Below are 14,479 nucleotides of genomic sequence, written 5' to 3' on the forward strand. Positions count from 1 at the left end.
AATGTGTTGCGTCTCTCGTGCGTCAGGCCTGAAAATAATGCTGTGCCAGGTACTTTCAGGAATCTATTAAGATCTCCTGTTTCCTCCACCTGAAGAAGGCCATGTCACGAGGTAGACTTTCAAGGTCATACCTTTATTTTGCTCCCAAAATCGCTGCTACCAAACATCCTCTTAGCATTGCCACAGTATGTGCATATGGCCTGGCTACTATGGATGTCATATGTCTGGCCTCATTGAGAGAGGCGACGTGAGCAGAAGACAGGAATTTGTGGCTACCTGCGTCACATTTGCTGTTTGCCCCATCTCACCTGAGATGGTTTTGATGTTCATGCAGTGTTGGCCAGACCTGAACCCTTGTGCTATGCTACAGAAAAAGCAGAAAAGCGCTAGCCCTTGGTGCCTATTGCTCCCCCTGCCCCATTCCTGCCACTCATGGGGAGCCATGGCCATTGACCCTCTCGGTGGCTGGACCTCACCAGCAAGAGGAATAAGGGAGACGGAGTCCAACCTTAGCAATTAGCTACAAAATCAGCAAGTTCATTGCACATTACTTTGATGATTGTGTTTGATTGCTGTTTACTTTTTTACCTGGGAGCTGGCTGCAGAAACACCAGATGGTTATAGTCAGGGTGGGATTTGGAGAAGGCCGTGCAAGCTGTTACAATATAAGGCATGCTCAACTTTACATCAATAACACAGACATCTTGACCTTCGGTATTTTGTCAGAAGCCAGCTATTTTATTATTATTTTATTTTTTAAATAACTAAAAACTAAGCCACTTATTTAAAGAGATGCAGCTATTTTCGGAGCATCCTGCAGAATTTGGGAGGGACCTGACACCAGCCACTTCATCTCCTATAGGCACGGGCACCAGCCCAATATTGGTTAGCGTGTGGGCAGCTCTTCAGGTCAAAGAGCAGTTGATCAGATAGGCTTGTGGGTTAATAGATGTGCAGGTGGAAATGAGAGTACGACAGCTGGAAAGATGGTCATGCAGGCAAGGGAGGCCATGTCCCACCTCCCAGTGCTGCACTGTTGTCAGCTCAGACCTAACATGCAGAAAAACCAGCTGAAGGACCAGGCGATTTGGAGAGGGAGGTGTAGAGTATTTCTGCCATCTATTTTTTCATTAGGGCTTTCACAGTCCCCTATACAAGTGTTTTTTCTGCCGTAGCTGGAACTGGAGAGGGGGAGGTTGGAGTAGCTTATTCTTAGAGCTGGGGCTTGAAGTAAGCATCTGAAACTGCAAAATTCACACAAAAGGGACTGGGAGTTGGTGTCACTTGGCAAAATTTGTCCCGTCAGCCTTTGTGCCTGACTTGAGCTGCACCAGTGATTGTCCTGGTTTCGGCTGGGGTAGAGTTAATTTTCTTCCTAGCAGCTGGGACAGGGCTGTGTTCTGGATGTAGTATGAGAATAATGCTGGTAGCACATTGACGCTTTAGTTGTTGCTAAGTAATGCTTACACTAGTCAAGGACTTTTCAGCCTGTCATGCCCTGCCAGTGAGAAGCTGGGAGGGGGCACAGACAGGACAGCTGACCCAAACTGGCCAAAGGGATATTCCATACCATATGACGTCATGCTCAGTATATAAACTGGGAGAGTTAGCGGCGGGGCAGCGACCGCAGCTCAGGAGCTGGCTGGCCATTGGTCAGCAGGTGGTGAGCAATTGCATTGTGCATCACGTATTTTGTATATTCTTGTACTATAATTATTGTCATTTTCCCTTCTTTTTCTGTCCTGCTAAACTGTCTTTATCTCAACTCATGAATATTACTCTCCCGCTCCCAATTCTCTCCCCCATCCCGCGGGGAGGGGGGAGTGAGTGCACGGCTGTGTGGTGTTTAGCTGCCTGCTGGGTTAACCACAACAGTGATATCAGCTTCAAAATCTTGCATAGGTCCACTGGGTAAAATAGGGTTTTTCAATTGAGTCAGTGGCAAAATCTGTAATGCTGTTGAAGCCAGAAGGGCTAGCTTGACATCCTGACTCAGAGTTTTCTCTGTGTGCTTGTGTACCAGTCCCATTGCTTGGGCTTGCTTCAGGCACCACCCCCTTGCCTCCCTTCCCTTAAACCTCTCAGATGTTACTGTTGCCAATAATAGTAAAAGCAAATAGGAAAAAGTGATTCTGTTGATTAACAAAAAGCTTTACAGGGTATCTTGATCCTAAATGTACAGTTGGGGTCACAGATAGCAGTGGAGAGCCTTTGTTCCTCATATGGGAAGACTATGATGAGTCTGAAGAGCAACTAAGCTGGCATTCATGCCAAGAAAATGAAGCACAACATTTTTTGGTTTGCTTTTTTATAGAGAGAATATTAAAACCCAAAATTTGATTTATTAACATTGCAAGAAGTATACAGTATAATCAGAAGTCAAGTTTGATATTTTTTTAAGTAGCATGTTTTGCACCAGCAGCAAGTAGATAAAAGCTTTCTGCAACTTGTTTCATTTATCACAAGAGAACATTCGATGCTACTCCTTCCTCCATATTAGGTAAAGGCTTTTATAAAACATTAATAAACTTCCATAGTTATTACTGAATTGTAATGAATGTCTAAACAAACTCATAGATGTTTTGTAGTCTTTTATATACTGTGCATGTATCTCCTTTACTCCAGCCTAGCCCTTTAAGCCTGCAGAATCATTCTTTTTTGTATTTGGAATCACTTAGTTCCAAGAAGACCAGGTGATAATAAAATAGAATAAATATTAAAAAAACCCTCAACAAGCAAACAGAACCCCAGAACGGTGTCCTAGCAATGTGCCCAAAAGGCAAAAAAGGCCACCAGCCTCCTGAGCTGTGTTAGGCAGGGCATTGCTCGCCAGTCAAGGAGGGTGATCCTGCCCCTCTGCTCAGCACTGGCGAGACGTATCCGGGTGTTGGGTCCAGTGTTGGCCTAACCAATAAAAGAGAGACAGAGGCTTACTGGAGCCAGTCCAGCAAAGGGCCACAATGATGATTAATGGATTGAAGCAGCTTTATATGGGGAGAGGCTGAGAGAGCTGGGACTGTTCAGACGCGGTCCAGGGGACCTTACCGATGTGTATAAATACCTGATGGGGGGACAAAGAAACTGGAGCCAGGCTTTTCGTAGAGGCATCCAGTGGCAGGACAAGAAGCACAAACTGAAATACAGGAAATTACACTTAAACGTTAGAAAAAGCTTTTTTTTTTTTTTTTTTTCTTCCTGTGAGGGTCGCCAAACACGGGTACAGGTTGCCCAGAGTCATGGAGTCTCCATCCTTGGAGATACTAAAAATCAGACTGAACACTTGCCATTGGCTCTCATTGCCCTTGGGCTGGACTAGGTGATTTCCAGAGCTCCCTGCCAACCTCAGCTATTTTGCGTTTCAGTGGCGTCTTTGATGCAGCAAATGGAGGCCTGTCCTATGGTTATAAGGGCACTGATCCTGCACTTTGAGCAGCTTGGAGGGAGAGCAGACCATCTGCCTGTTTCTGCTGCAGAACCAAACAGCTATTATATGATGACTGGTACTCAGTAATGACATCAAATGGATTTTAAAAATGTAAACGAAATGGGGAAAGTGGGGTAACTCGTTATTAGCTATGGGTTTGCCTGAAGCAGACTTCCCATGTTAAAGCACTTAAAAGCAAATACAGAATTTATGATGTGTCAGTAGATTTTAAACCTGAATAACGTCCAGTTGTTGTAATGGCTAATAATGCAAATTATCCGAGTCAGACTCAGCGTAAAGTAGTAAATATATCCTGCCCATTCAGACACAGTTCTTTTTTTTCCCCCCCTTTCCCATTAATATTTTATCCCCCTGAAGAGATGTTTTCAACATACTATAAGCACCAGCATTCTGCACTCATGGTATTCCTGGATGTCATTACAAAGAAGCCCAAAGACTCTACGGCTGCTCCGCTGCCTGTGACGCTAGCTTGGATATTGCTTGGAGCAACAACAGCAAGTGTCAACAGGGAGCTGTATTAATTATTTGGAATGTGTCTCATAAGAGGAATCAACTGCTTTTATTGCAGCACGAATATTACTTGAAACGGGAAGGTTACTCTAACTGTTATCGTAATCTATGTGTCATTAACTTTCCACGTTTAGAAAAAGAGATTAACAACCCTGTAAATTGTTACAGTAAATAGATGAATTATAACAACATGTTTTTATTATAAATAGAAGTTTCTTGATATAGCTACCTCCAAATTACTGGAGAAGAATTGAGTCTTTAACAACTGTGAAACTGCACGGCGGCATTGGGAACCAAAAAGCTTCCACCCAGGTGAAAGCAATGTCAAGCTCTGCAAATTGATACTTGTGTCTTCTGCAGGTGGGAAAAACAGATGCAGTTGCACTTCATACCATGTTTTCCTTCAAAAATTGCTGTGACACAGAAATGCTTGCTTCCCTCTTAGAGTGAGATTAACAGATTGAATGGGCTTGTGTGAAATTGGTTTTCTACTGTGGCATATGGCTTTTTAACGGAACATTGTGCAAAATATACGTGGTAGTGGTAAAGCAGGTATAACTAAAGTTCACCATAATAGCCATGTCTGCATGGAAGAAGCAAAAGAAATGGGAGTGTTTTCAACTTTTCATCAGGTGCCTCCACAAAATAGAAGTTACTTGTGAAAAAATGCTCAGTAGAACAAAATATTTGCAAACCTGTTTTGAATCCAGTGCCATAAAACTTCTGTATGTTTAGTTATAGCCCTGGTAGATCTCTGTAGGAAGCAGCAAAACTAAAACACTTATTTGTCCACAGGGCAGGCTCACCATGGGCAGGTTTCCTACATTGCCCCACCAATCCACCTCGATTCGGATCTGGAGAGACCGCCTTCCAAGGGTGAGTCAGTGATGCAGTTTCTGTGCATGTGCGTTGTGAACCAGCCACAGGCGCGAGCGCGTATCATTCATTTGTTCATAGATCCTCCCTGGTAAAGTTACCACCCTCTATCCAAGGACACTCCCAGGAGCAAATTAATTCCTGTGAGAGAACTGTATGAGAGATGACTCTGTCCCATGTGCCCCATTACATATCTTGTTCACAAGCTATTTTGCTCTTCCCACTAGTTTACTTCTGCAGGGACAGGTATACCTTAGGTCCTGCCCTCTGCCTTCCTCCTTGCATTCCTACTGGCAGCGCACAGGCACAGGGGGCTGGTGGCGGGATGCGAAAAGGCAGATTTCAGCTGTCCCTCAGGTGAGTAAAGGTGCAGAAGTGGTCATGCAGTGGTTCAGGCCTGGATTCAGTCCCCACTGCTGTTACTCGAGGGTTTTTCTAGAGTTGATGAGGAGACATGCTCACTTTAGAGGATGACTCAAATTTTAGATGAGCTGATTGCCCTCAGGAGCAATGCTAGTACCGATACATATGGAGTGAGTCTGGAAGAGCCCTGCTAAGATAGGTGCCTCTCTTGAATGGTACAAATAAAGTGATCTGAGTGTGAGCCCTTGACGTCTCTGCCCTATTTGGAGGATCACCCCTTGGCAGTGTTGTGATGAAACCCCAGAGTTTGGCTCTGTGGCCTGGGGAAAAGGACTTGGTCCCAGAGCAAGCTTCTATGCTGGTGGAGACTTCTTACACTTCCCTTAGTTCCTTTTAATTAGGTTGTCGGTATTCAGGTGGGATATCAAAATGACCAGCTTCTCCTTCTTGAAATGGATAATAACAAAGCTAAAATCAAACACATATACGGAGGGATTTCTTGGTCAGCTCCAAAAATATGTATGAAATTCAAACAGGGAATGTTTGTAGGGAGAGTACAGCCAAAGGGTGTTAGCAGGAAGATGTACTATAGCTTAGGTTTGGAGTTTCTCCTTTCTCCTACTCTCCAAAGGGTGCTACAGTGGCAGAAAGGGTACAGGATTGACCTTTGTAGTGATTGTCACCATTCTGCCCCAACACTGTAAGGCTGCTAGTATGTTTCTGTGCACACATGTTTCTCTAAGTGCTCATGAATGAAAAATGTGATGTGTTAATGCAAGATCAATCCTGATAGGCACACTGTCATTATGTAACATGAAGAAAGCTGTCTTCTAAATCTCACTTTGTTATCCATCTCTAATATTCAGGGAGACAGAAGAACCTTTGTGTCAGTGAATTGCAGCTGCAGTTGCAAACCCTGCCCCTCCAAAAGGCCCAGGGTCTTTGTGGGCTAAATGAAAGCATACTGTTAATGCCCTTGGCGTGAAAGGCTCCCTTAGTTTTGATTGAGCTTTTCTACCAGCACCCATGTGGCTAGATCTGTAACTTGATCAATTAAACATTTGCAGGGGATTTTCCCTTTGTAAGTGTGAATGGGTGTTTTCTTGCAAAAACAAAAACTAAGGAATTTACTCTTGCTTCACAGAAGCAGCCTCAGCAGTATTATTCCTTGGTGCTTCCTCTTGCGTCTCTGCAAGAAGGAGCCATGTGCTGGGTGGTGGAGCTTGGTTGTGAGGATGCTGGATTCACAGTCCTCTCTTGAAATCTGTTCTTGGCATGAGTCAGGCTGGTCACATATAGTCTCCTGACAGTCCACAACCTCTATTTGGCTTTGAGTGAACTACCCTGAGATTTGATATATGCACTCTAAGCCACTTGAAAACCTCCAGTTCTGTAGTAAAATTTACTACATTGCTTTTTTAGCAGAACACTCCAGTAAGACAGAGACAGTTATGACTTCCAGGACCTTCTTGCTCAAGTCTGTGTTTGATGTCAGATGTGATGATTCAGAACTCACTTAGAATAGCTCAATGTAAATCCTTGCCATGGGGTCTGGAGCAGCCTATGGAAGGCTCAAGGATGCCAGCAGCAGCCAAAGAAGTTGTGCCTTGCTTTCTCCAAGATAAAAGAGCTAAACACTAACAAAAATCTTCAGTGATCTGCCATCTGTGAGGGCACAGCTACCTCTGCAAGATGAATGGCCCTGCCACCAGGAGCAGGGCAAAGTGAGTCAGGCAGAAGAGTTGCAGTGCTTGCAGAGAAGGCAAAATGGAGTTTATCCAACACAAAGTGCTACATTAACTGCTTCCACTGGGGTCTCCTCTCCCCCAGTTGAGAGATCTTAAAGAAAGGGCTGCTTAGGGTGGAAGGACTGATGTTACTGCTACGAGCTGGTAAAAGGACTCAAATCCCCTGGGGTAACTTGATAGAAGAGGGGCAGGGAGGCAGCCAGCTCTGAAGGTATCAGTCTGTTAGCTGGTGACTAGGGTGTGTTAAAAACATAGTAATTGGTTCTGTTGCCTGGGGGAAGAGCAAGGCTTTCCTCTGGCCCTGGGATCTAGGACGTGTAGCTCTACTTACATGTCTGCTGCCTCATTTCCAGCCTCAGCACCCAAAATCCATTAGAGTGTTCTAATAAATTTTTTTTTTCTAAGTGTGTGAGGGTTATGAAGTTTTTTGTTTGGCTGCATTTTCTGACGCCTTAGAACATGCTCAGGTTATGTCCCAAGCTTCATGCTGTAACTACAAGAGCTATTTTAAACAAAAGAGGGAAAACCACCTGTGTCCTGAAGGTCTCGTTGGTTCTCCACATTTCCAGTAGCTGGAACTCTAAAAAATAGAGCAGCATTATGACAGTCGTCATAAACCACTAATGCTTTTGGCTGTTGCTTTGATGTTCTTCATTTCCCTTCTGCATTCCCCCTCACACTGAGCTGAACACCAGGTGCAGGTCAATGTTGCACTTAAAGTGGCAAAAAGAAGAAGCCACCGTACAACTTTAATTGTAATAAATGGAAATAGAGCCAGGGAAGGGATATAAAAGCATCTTTCTTTCCCGTATTATTAAAAAACTATACAGCTTTAGTGCTCCTGTGGGTCTATGCAGTTGCAATTCTCAGCTGGCAGATTTATTTGTAACTGCCTCTTCCTTCACCTTTTTAAAAATTTTATCACTGGTGACATTTACACACATTGTTTATGCATGCAGAGCATTTTTACCTGCCTTTCAGAGTCCTAATGCTAGTAGTGAGTAGAATATAAACTCCAGTAGTTTACTAGTACATTAGTGTCATCGTGCATTACAGGGTAATTACTCTGAGCCACTGCTCTGTACAGTAAGGCAGTAATAACACTGTAAATCATTTAATAGAAATGTGGCCCTGAATCAGCATTTTTTATCAAGACACTTTTTACTCCCCGCCCCCTTTTTAATTTGAGGTTGTTTTAAAATTAGTTCCATATACAAAGCACTGCTAACCATTATTTTTGCGCCTCCTCTTAGCCTAACGATCCAGACATGACTACATTATTTTTATGCAACTGTTTACACTATCCACGTGCAGAATAATTCCAGGGGTAGCTGAGACCTGAGGTTGTGATCTCATACTTTGAAGATTAAACCTTTGTTTAAAAACAGATCGCTGGTTACTGACAAGAGCAAAGAATTTCACAGATGAGGGTGATGCTGATACACTGGCTTAGAAAGGGATTTTATGGAATTATATATAGCAATAAATTAAATTTAGCGTTTGGACTCAAATTCTGCCAGGTACTAAAACACCGCAAATAAGTGAATTAAACTCACCAAATCCACACACTAAAACTATTACTAAAACTAAAGCTTTATAGCTTTATAGAAGCAGATTTTAGCATATATGTGGAATCATATTAAACATGAAATATATGCCTGGCATTTAAAGCTAAGCAATCTGAGAAGCTCTTCTCCCCTGTTGAGCTAGCATTTTGCAAAGGTTTCCTTCACAGATGAAGCTCAGGGAGTAGTCGTCCTGGAGATTGATATGCCTGAAGTCAGTACATTTCCAAAACATGAACTGATAACCAAACCCATCTATTGGTCCCCAGTATAGCAAACAAAGGAGGGATGGGAGGTTTTCACTCTTCTGTGCAGATTTCTATAGCCAGGGGGGCTGTTTTGGCCCCAGTTAAGGCATTGTGGGTTTTTTCCTGTAAACCTCAGTTGTGAGGTTCAGCCTCTGTACGCAGAATAACTCCCTACCCCTTGGGCAGCATGTCAGAGAGACAGCCAGGGGTTTGGCTGGTTACCCCCCCTTTCTTCTCCAGCTCAGTGGCATGTCCCTTTGTGCTTTCTTCCTTCAAAAGCTGGATCCATTCTGCCATTTTTCTCCCCCCTTTGCATTTACAATGTCTGAGGGAGAACCATTCCTGAACATCAGAAGCACTGCGAAATCTTATTACCAAAAATAGAGCAGGTTTTTGGATGCACACAGTCTGGGCCTTTTGTGTTTTTGGTGGTTTTTTTGTTTGTTTGGTTTTTTCTCTCCCAGACGTCCCAGAGAGGGTCGATGGTTTTGCAGATGACATGGGAGGATCTGACAGCCAGGCTCATTGCACAGCCCTGGTCCTGCTTCCCAAGTCCAGAGAAAGGGGAGCGCTGGGCAGCAAGGCCCGATGGCACCCCTCACCTTAATTCAAGCCGACACACAGTGTCACACATCCTGTGCTCGCCAGGCCCTGAGACACAAGCTCTCCTGCCTCTCCCTCCCTGGGTCCAGCGCTATGAGAGAGGCACTGTTCAGGACCCTGCTTTGAGCCGATGGTGACCAGGCACCTCCAGTTTCCAGGCTTTCTCAGCTTAAGTCTCCCTCAAAAAGCCATTCTCTCAGCTCAAGAGTCCTTTACATCATTCCTCTGCTTCTCTCCAAGGTCCCATTTTTTACTCATCCTGCTCTTTCACCTACAGCTAAATATTATAGCTATATGTTTCCCCCTTCTTAAGGCAATATTATTTTCCTGCTGTCCTTTTCCTGCCATCCTTCAGGCAGCAGAGTCTGGGGAGAAGCTAATTTTATGCCTTTGAGCCAAGAGAGGACCACGAACTGGATACTGGTTGGGGTCCCTGATGCTCAGGATTCTTATTCTTTTTTTCCCTATGCAATGTTGGGGTGCTATATAGTGTCCTGCTCTTCCTCGATTGTGTACAGGGTTTTCTTCTTTTTTTTTGCTCGGCCTTTTCTCCAAGTATGGCCGCTCTCAGGGCTTCCCCTTCACGACTCCCCTGAGCCCACCAGAGGATCTTACTCCCTCCAACATGGGGTGCGAGTGCTCATTGCAGCAAACCAGCAGCACGCACACATTTTCTCATCCCATGTGGCTTTTCAGGCAAGCAGAATATATGAGGCGCGCAGGTAACTGGTGATGCACAGGTTGGGTGGGAGAAGACTCTTCACCATACCCACACAGTCATTTGAACTCTGCTTTTTATTGTGAAGGACAGGCTGATTTAAAGCACTCAGCCTCCAGGCTGGAGATGAGTCTTGAAATAGCTCAGTGTGGCGCCAGGGTGGGGTTTGGGCATTGTGATAGATGCTGATGCAGGAATGCGTTGTCAGGTATGGAGCTCGTCTGGGTTGTGAAGATGGTGGAGGAGTGAGCTCTGATGTAAGGATGTGATGCTTTTCTCAGACTTACCGAGAGCTCTCCAAAAATATGTTGTTGTGGCTCCGTTCTGTACCAAAGCATCCACCTTCCTGGACTACACTGATTTCCCTCAAGCAGGCAGCTGCTCTGAACATGGGCCATGCTCCGTATTTATTAATTCCTCATTAGGTATCATGGGTAGTGATAGCTAGTATTGTAACCAGAGTAGCTAGAACTCCTGGAAATCTTGCAGCCGGCCTGCAGTCCTCCTGCCTGCTGTTACCATCAGCCAAGTCCTGCTTTATGTCCTGTAGCTGTCCATAGTCAGAAAGAGTTAATTGCAGGCTGTTCGCTGTTTTCTTTCTTACTATGGTGTTGAACTGTTGCTCTTAGCTCTTTGGAATGTGTGTTTTCATTGCAGAGGGGCACCTCGGGGCATTGCTGTTTATTTATAAGATAACAGCGTTCACTCTAGCAGAAAGCCGGAGCTAACAAAGTCTCTCAAGGAGTGCTAAACCCTGTATGCTGGTGGGAACTGTTCAAAGTATTTACACTTGAAAATATATAAGGATTTTGGGGTGTGGGGGAAACAGTCTGAGTGATGTTTAGCACCTTTTCTGTTATTCCTAGTCATCTAAAAAAAAAAAAAAGACACTTTTAGCTAAGCCTTTTTTTTTTTTAGCAGCTAAAAAAGGAGTTTTTCTATGGAGATCAGCATGAACTGTGATTTAAAGATGCCCTGAAATGTTATTCTTTGTAGGCTGTTTGACACTACCATATGACCTGATAAGCTCTAGATGGACATAGACATCCACCCAGGAGATCCTTTTGGCAGCGGGTTTCATTTTCCGCTGTACTGAGTTGTGCCACTCACCATCAGTGGTGGAAGTTTTCACCCAGCTGACAGTGCCAACAGCTGGAAAGCAGAATCAGCTATGGTGATGCACCCTCAAGCATCACTAAAGTGAATGTCCTATTACCAGCTTGAAAAAAAGCTGTCGAACCAGTTCAATGTGGCAAAAAGAGCACAGTGCTTCATACGAGACCCTTCTCAAACCTTTTTTCCCCACTTCTGCCAGACTAATTTTTGGCTACACTTCTCTTTCTGAAATATTTATAGGGCAAATAACTGTTTTAAATGAGCAGATGGGGGAGACATAAGACAAGCTGTTAAATTAATAAACATGTGTGGTGCTTTATCAGTAAGGGAGCCCATTTTGGCATTTCTTCTGGATGATTTGTATGGCCTATCACCATTGCACCTGGTGCAGGGACAAGAAATGGGCACTTAATAACCAAACAATGTGCAAACTCCTTCCATTATAACTTCATTATGTCAGATATAATCGTCTATAACTAGATGTCAAATACATAATTTATGTCCAGCTCCCCTGTGGAATAGTAGCCGTATGAATGAATGGCCCCATTAATGGGAAGGAGCTTTTACTGTAACTTTTCCCCTCCTGGTACATGGTCCATTTTGTCATCTGGTATTAATTCTGAATCATTTCAGGACTGCAGAAAAATGCCTGTTATATTTATATTTGTGTAATGGCAGAAGATGGCAAATAAATCATGTGAGAGATCAAATTTCAGGTCCACTGACTTCCTAAGCCATACACCTGTTTAAAAGAGAATAGGACTGGCCTGCAGTGCTTTGATTGAGGGGCATAACTAAACTGGCCTTCATTTCACCTGTCCGAAGACATTGAAAAGGCTTACGATGTGAGGAAGCACTTCCTACGGGAGCCCTCTGCCACAGTCAAAGAGCTTAGCCACTGGAAAGTCTTTATCTGCCACTGCAGCCATGCTATTTGCATCCTTTGCTGTATGTTGCATCTTCTTTTGTGTTATGTCATATGGTGCCTACTTACGGAAGTGCTCCATGACATATGTGATGAAGTGTGTCATCATCACCTGAAAGGATGGAGGATAGGATGCTGTTTTTCTAGAGGAGTCCTTTGGAAACTTCCGTGCGTGAGAGCGGGACACAGGATCGCAGTTGTTCTGTGCAGCGCCTGCGGATATTCACAAATTAAATAGGTACAAGTTCCTTTGAATCTTTGAAGATCAGGTTGGCATAGGTCCGTTTACAGAATTACTTCTGTACATTTTTATGATTTAATTTTTTAGTACATGGCTTTGTTTGAGGGTTAAAACCCTGGTAGAGAGCAACTCAGTACTCTAATCTGGGAAGATGGTCTGTTAGTAATACAGCTAGGAGGCCGCCTGTGAATCAGCACTATTGGTATATTATTGGTATATTGTTACTTAATGAGAACACACGTTTTATTCCATTGCGGCTACAGGGGTAATATTTGTTTTACTCTTCCTCAGGTATAAATCTGGAAAATTATGCAGTTAACACCATTTATAATAGTAGATGACTTCTTAGTGTCTGATAGAGTTTCCCATCGCCAGTACAAAATAGTTTTAAGACTAGATAATGAGTAGTACGTTTACCTAACAAAATATTAAAGTTTCCTAGACTTGTGACTTGGATTTCTGAGTGGCATGTATGCTAAAATATTTGCAGTGGTGGAATATCATGCATCTTCTCCTGGAAAATAATTTCTTTATTCTTACCTTTTCACTCTCTTAATCTTCTGTGGTTGTTATTTTTCACTGTGTGTATGATGTGGTTAAAGAAAGTAGATCACCCTTACAAAAGAAATGTAAAAAATCTAAGTTCTGGTTTAAGACAAGTTAGGAAAAGCAACTGTTAAAGACCTGGGCTACTCAGTGGTATATTCTGGCTGCCTTCCAATAAAATGCAGAAAAATTTTACTAGTCAATGGGCAAGTTTAACGTGATCTTGTTGAAGTTCTTCAGAGTCAAGCTGTGTATCTCTAGAAAGGCAGGCAGCTGATTTCCCATAAAGGCAAATCATGTTAAGCTCAGATATACTGCTGTTGACAGCACTGGGTCAGAGTTTTGTGTTCATTTGATGGCTCTTCAGCTGTGCAGTGGGATTTTCTGCAGGTAAGCAGCTTTTTTACAGCACTGGTTCTTGGAATCATCTTGGGTTGAATCAGAAATTGTTGGAAATGAGAGATTTCCACAGAGTCAGTGGTCTGATGCTTTCTGAAATGTTTGGATTTAGAGCCTGCTTTGGCCCTTGAATTTCCTTAAAGTGGATTGTTGAATTTTGATTCTTCCCTTTGTGTGTTGTTTGTAATAGGGGAATCCTAGTGATGTGATACAATCCATTCAGGGGAAATTTATGCCCGTGAATCATGTACCTCACTCTTAAAAGGCGCTTTTGGAAATTCCAGCCTTAATAAATGCATACTGAATACTGATTTACAGATAAACATTATGGACCCCTGTTGCTAAGATTGTAACTTGGCTGTCTCATAAGAGGCCTCATGATTTAAAAGTCTTTCAGCCAAGTAAATTTGTCTTGATAACTGCGATATTTGCTCAGAAGACTAGGACTGTTATCCTCTAGCTCCAAATGGTTTGTTATTGCTTCCAGATTGGCTCAATGTAGTTTATTCTCATTGAAAACTCACAAGAAGCAGTATTTAAAAGATTTTGATCGCCTTTGAGAAGGGATATTAAGGTTTGTTAAATGTAATTATAAGGGTTAGAGGGCCAGCATGCATGAGGGTGCAACAGCCATGGAGCTGTTGGCCAAGGACATTTCATGGACAGAAAGAACCAGCTGGGCTTGGGACAAAGAGAAGACTTTGCCCTTACCCAGCTGAGGATGCTGTTCTTTTTGCAGGTATAGTACACAGGGGGTCTTATAGAGGGCTGTAGATAAAGCCTGTTAATTTGTAGCAAGTATATCCCTTGTTTCGCTGCAGCTGGTTTTTGGAGAACATTGCCATTTCTTCATTAAAAAATGACCACAGGTATGGATGCTCTCATGGCAGTCTCCCCTTTAGATTTTCTCTAAGTCCTGGTTTCATCTTTATTTCATTATGAGTGCTGCTTTGCACAGACGTGTGTGTGTACGTGTCTGTATTATGACCACAAATTTAGCAGTAGACATGCAGCAAAATAATACTGTTACTGAGTAAACAATTACGTTTAATTTTCCAGAATAAAAGGGAATATGTGCCCATAAATATTCTTCTAAATAACCTGTGTTGGAAAGTAAAAAGAAGATGAGGTTACTAAATTCACGAAGGCCCTTCACAGTGGAATCCTGTGTGCCAC

At 43.2% G+C, this 14,479-nt stretch overlaps 1 protein-coding gene across 8 annotated transcripts in view; it reads left to right on the plus strand.

Moving 5' to 3' along the window:
* Positions 1-14,479, plus strand: part of ADGRL3 (adhesion G protein-coupled receptor L3) — a 520,031-nt gene that overhangs the window by 363,646 nt on the left and 141,906 nt on the right. For all 8 annotated transcript variants that reach the window (XM_075090573.1, XM_075090572.1, XM_075090568.1 and 5 more), the window contains one exon: positions 4,751-4,831. In XM_075090573.1, coding sequence (XP_074946674.1) covers positions 4,751-4,831 — 81 coding nt within the window. The remainder of the gene's footprint in view (positions 1-4,750; positions 4,832-14,479) is intronic.

This window comes from Phalacrocorax aristotelis, chromosome 4 (assembly GCF_949628215.1).
Source record: "Phalacrocorax aristotelis chromosome 4, bGulAri2.1, whole genome shotgun sequence".
Classification (NCBI taxonomy): domain Eukaryota; kingdom Metazoa; phylum Chordata; class Aves; order Suliformes; family Phalacrocoracidae; genus Phalacrocorax; species Phalacrocorax aristotelis.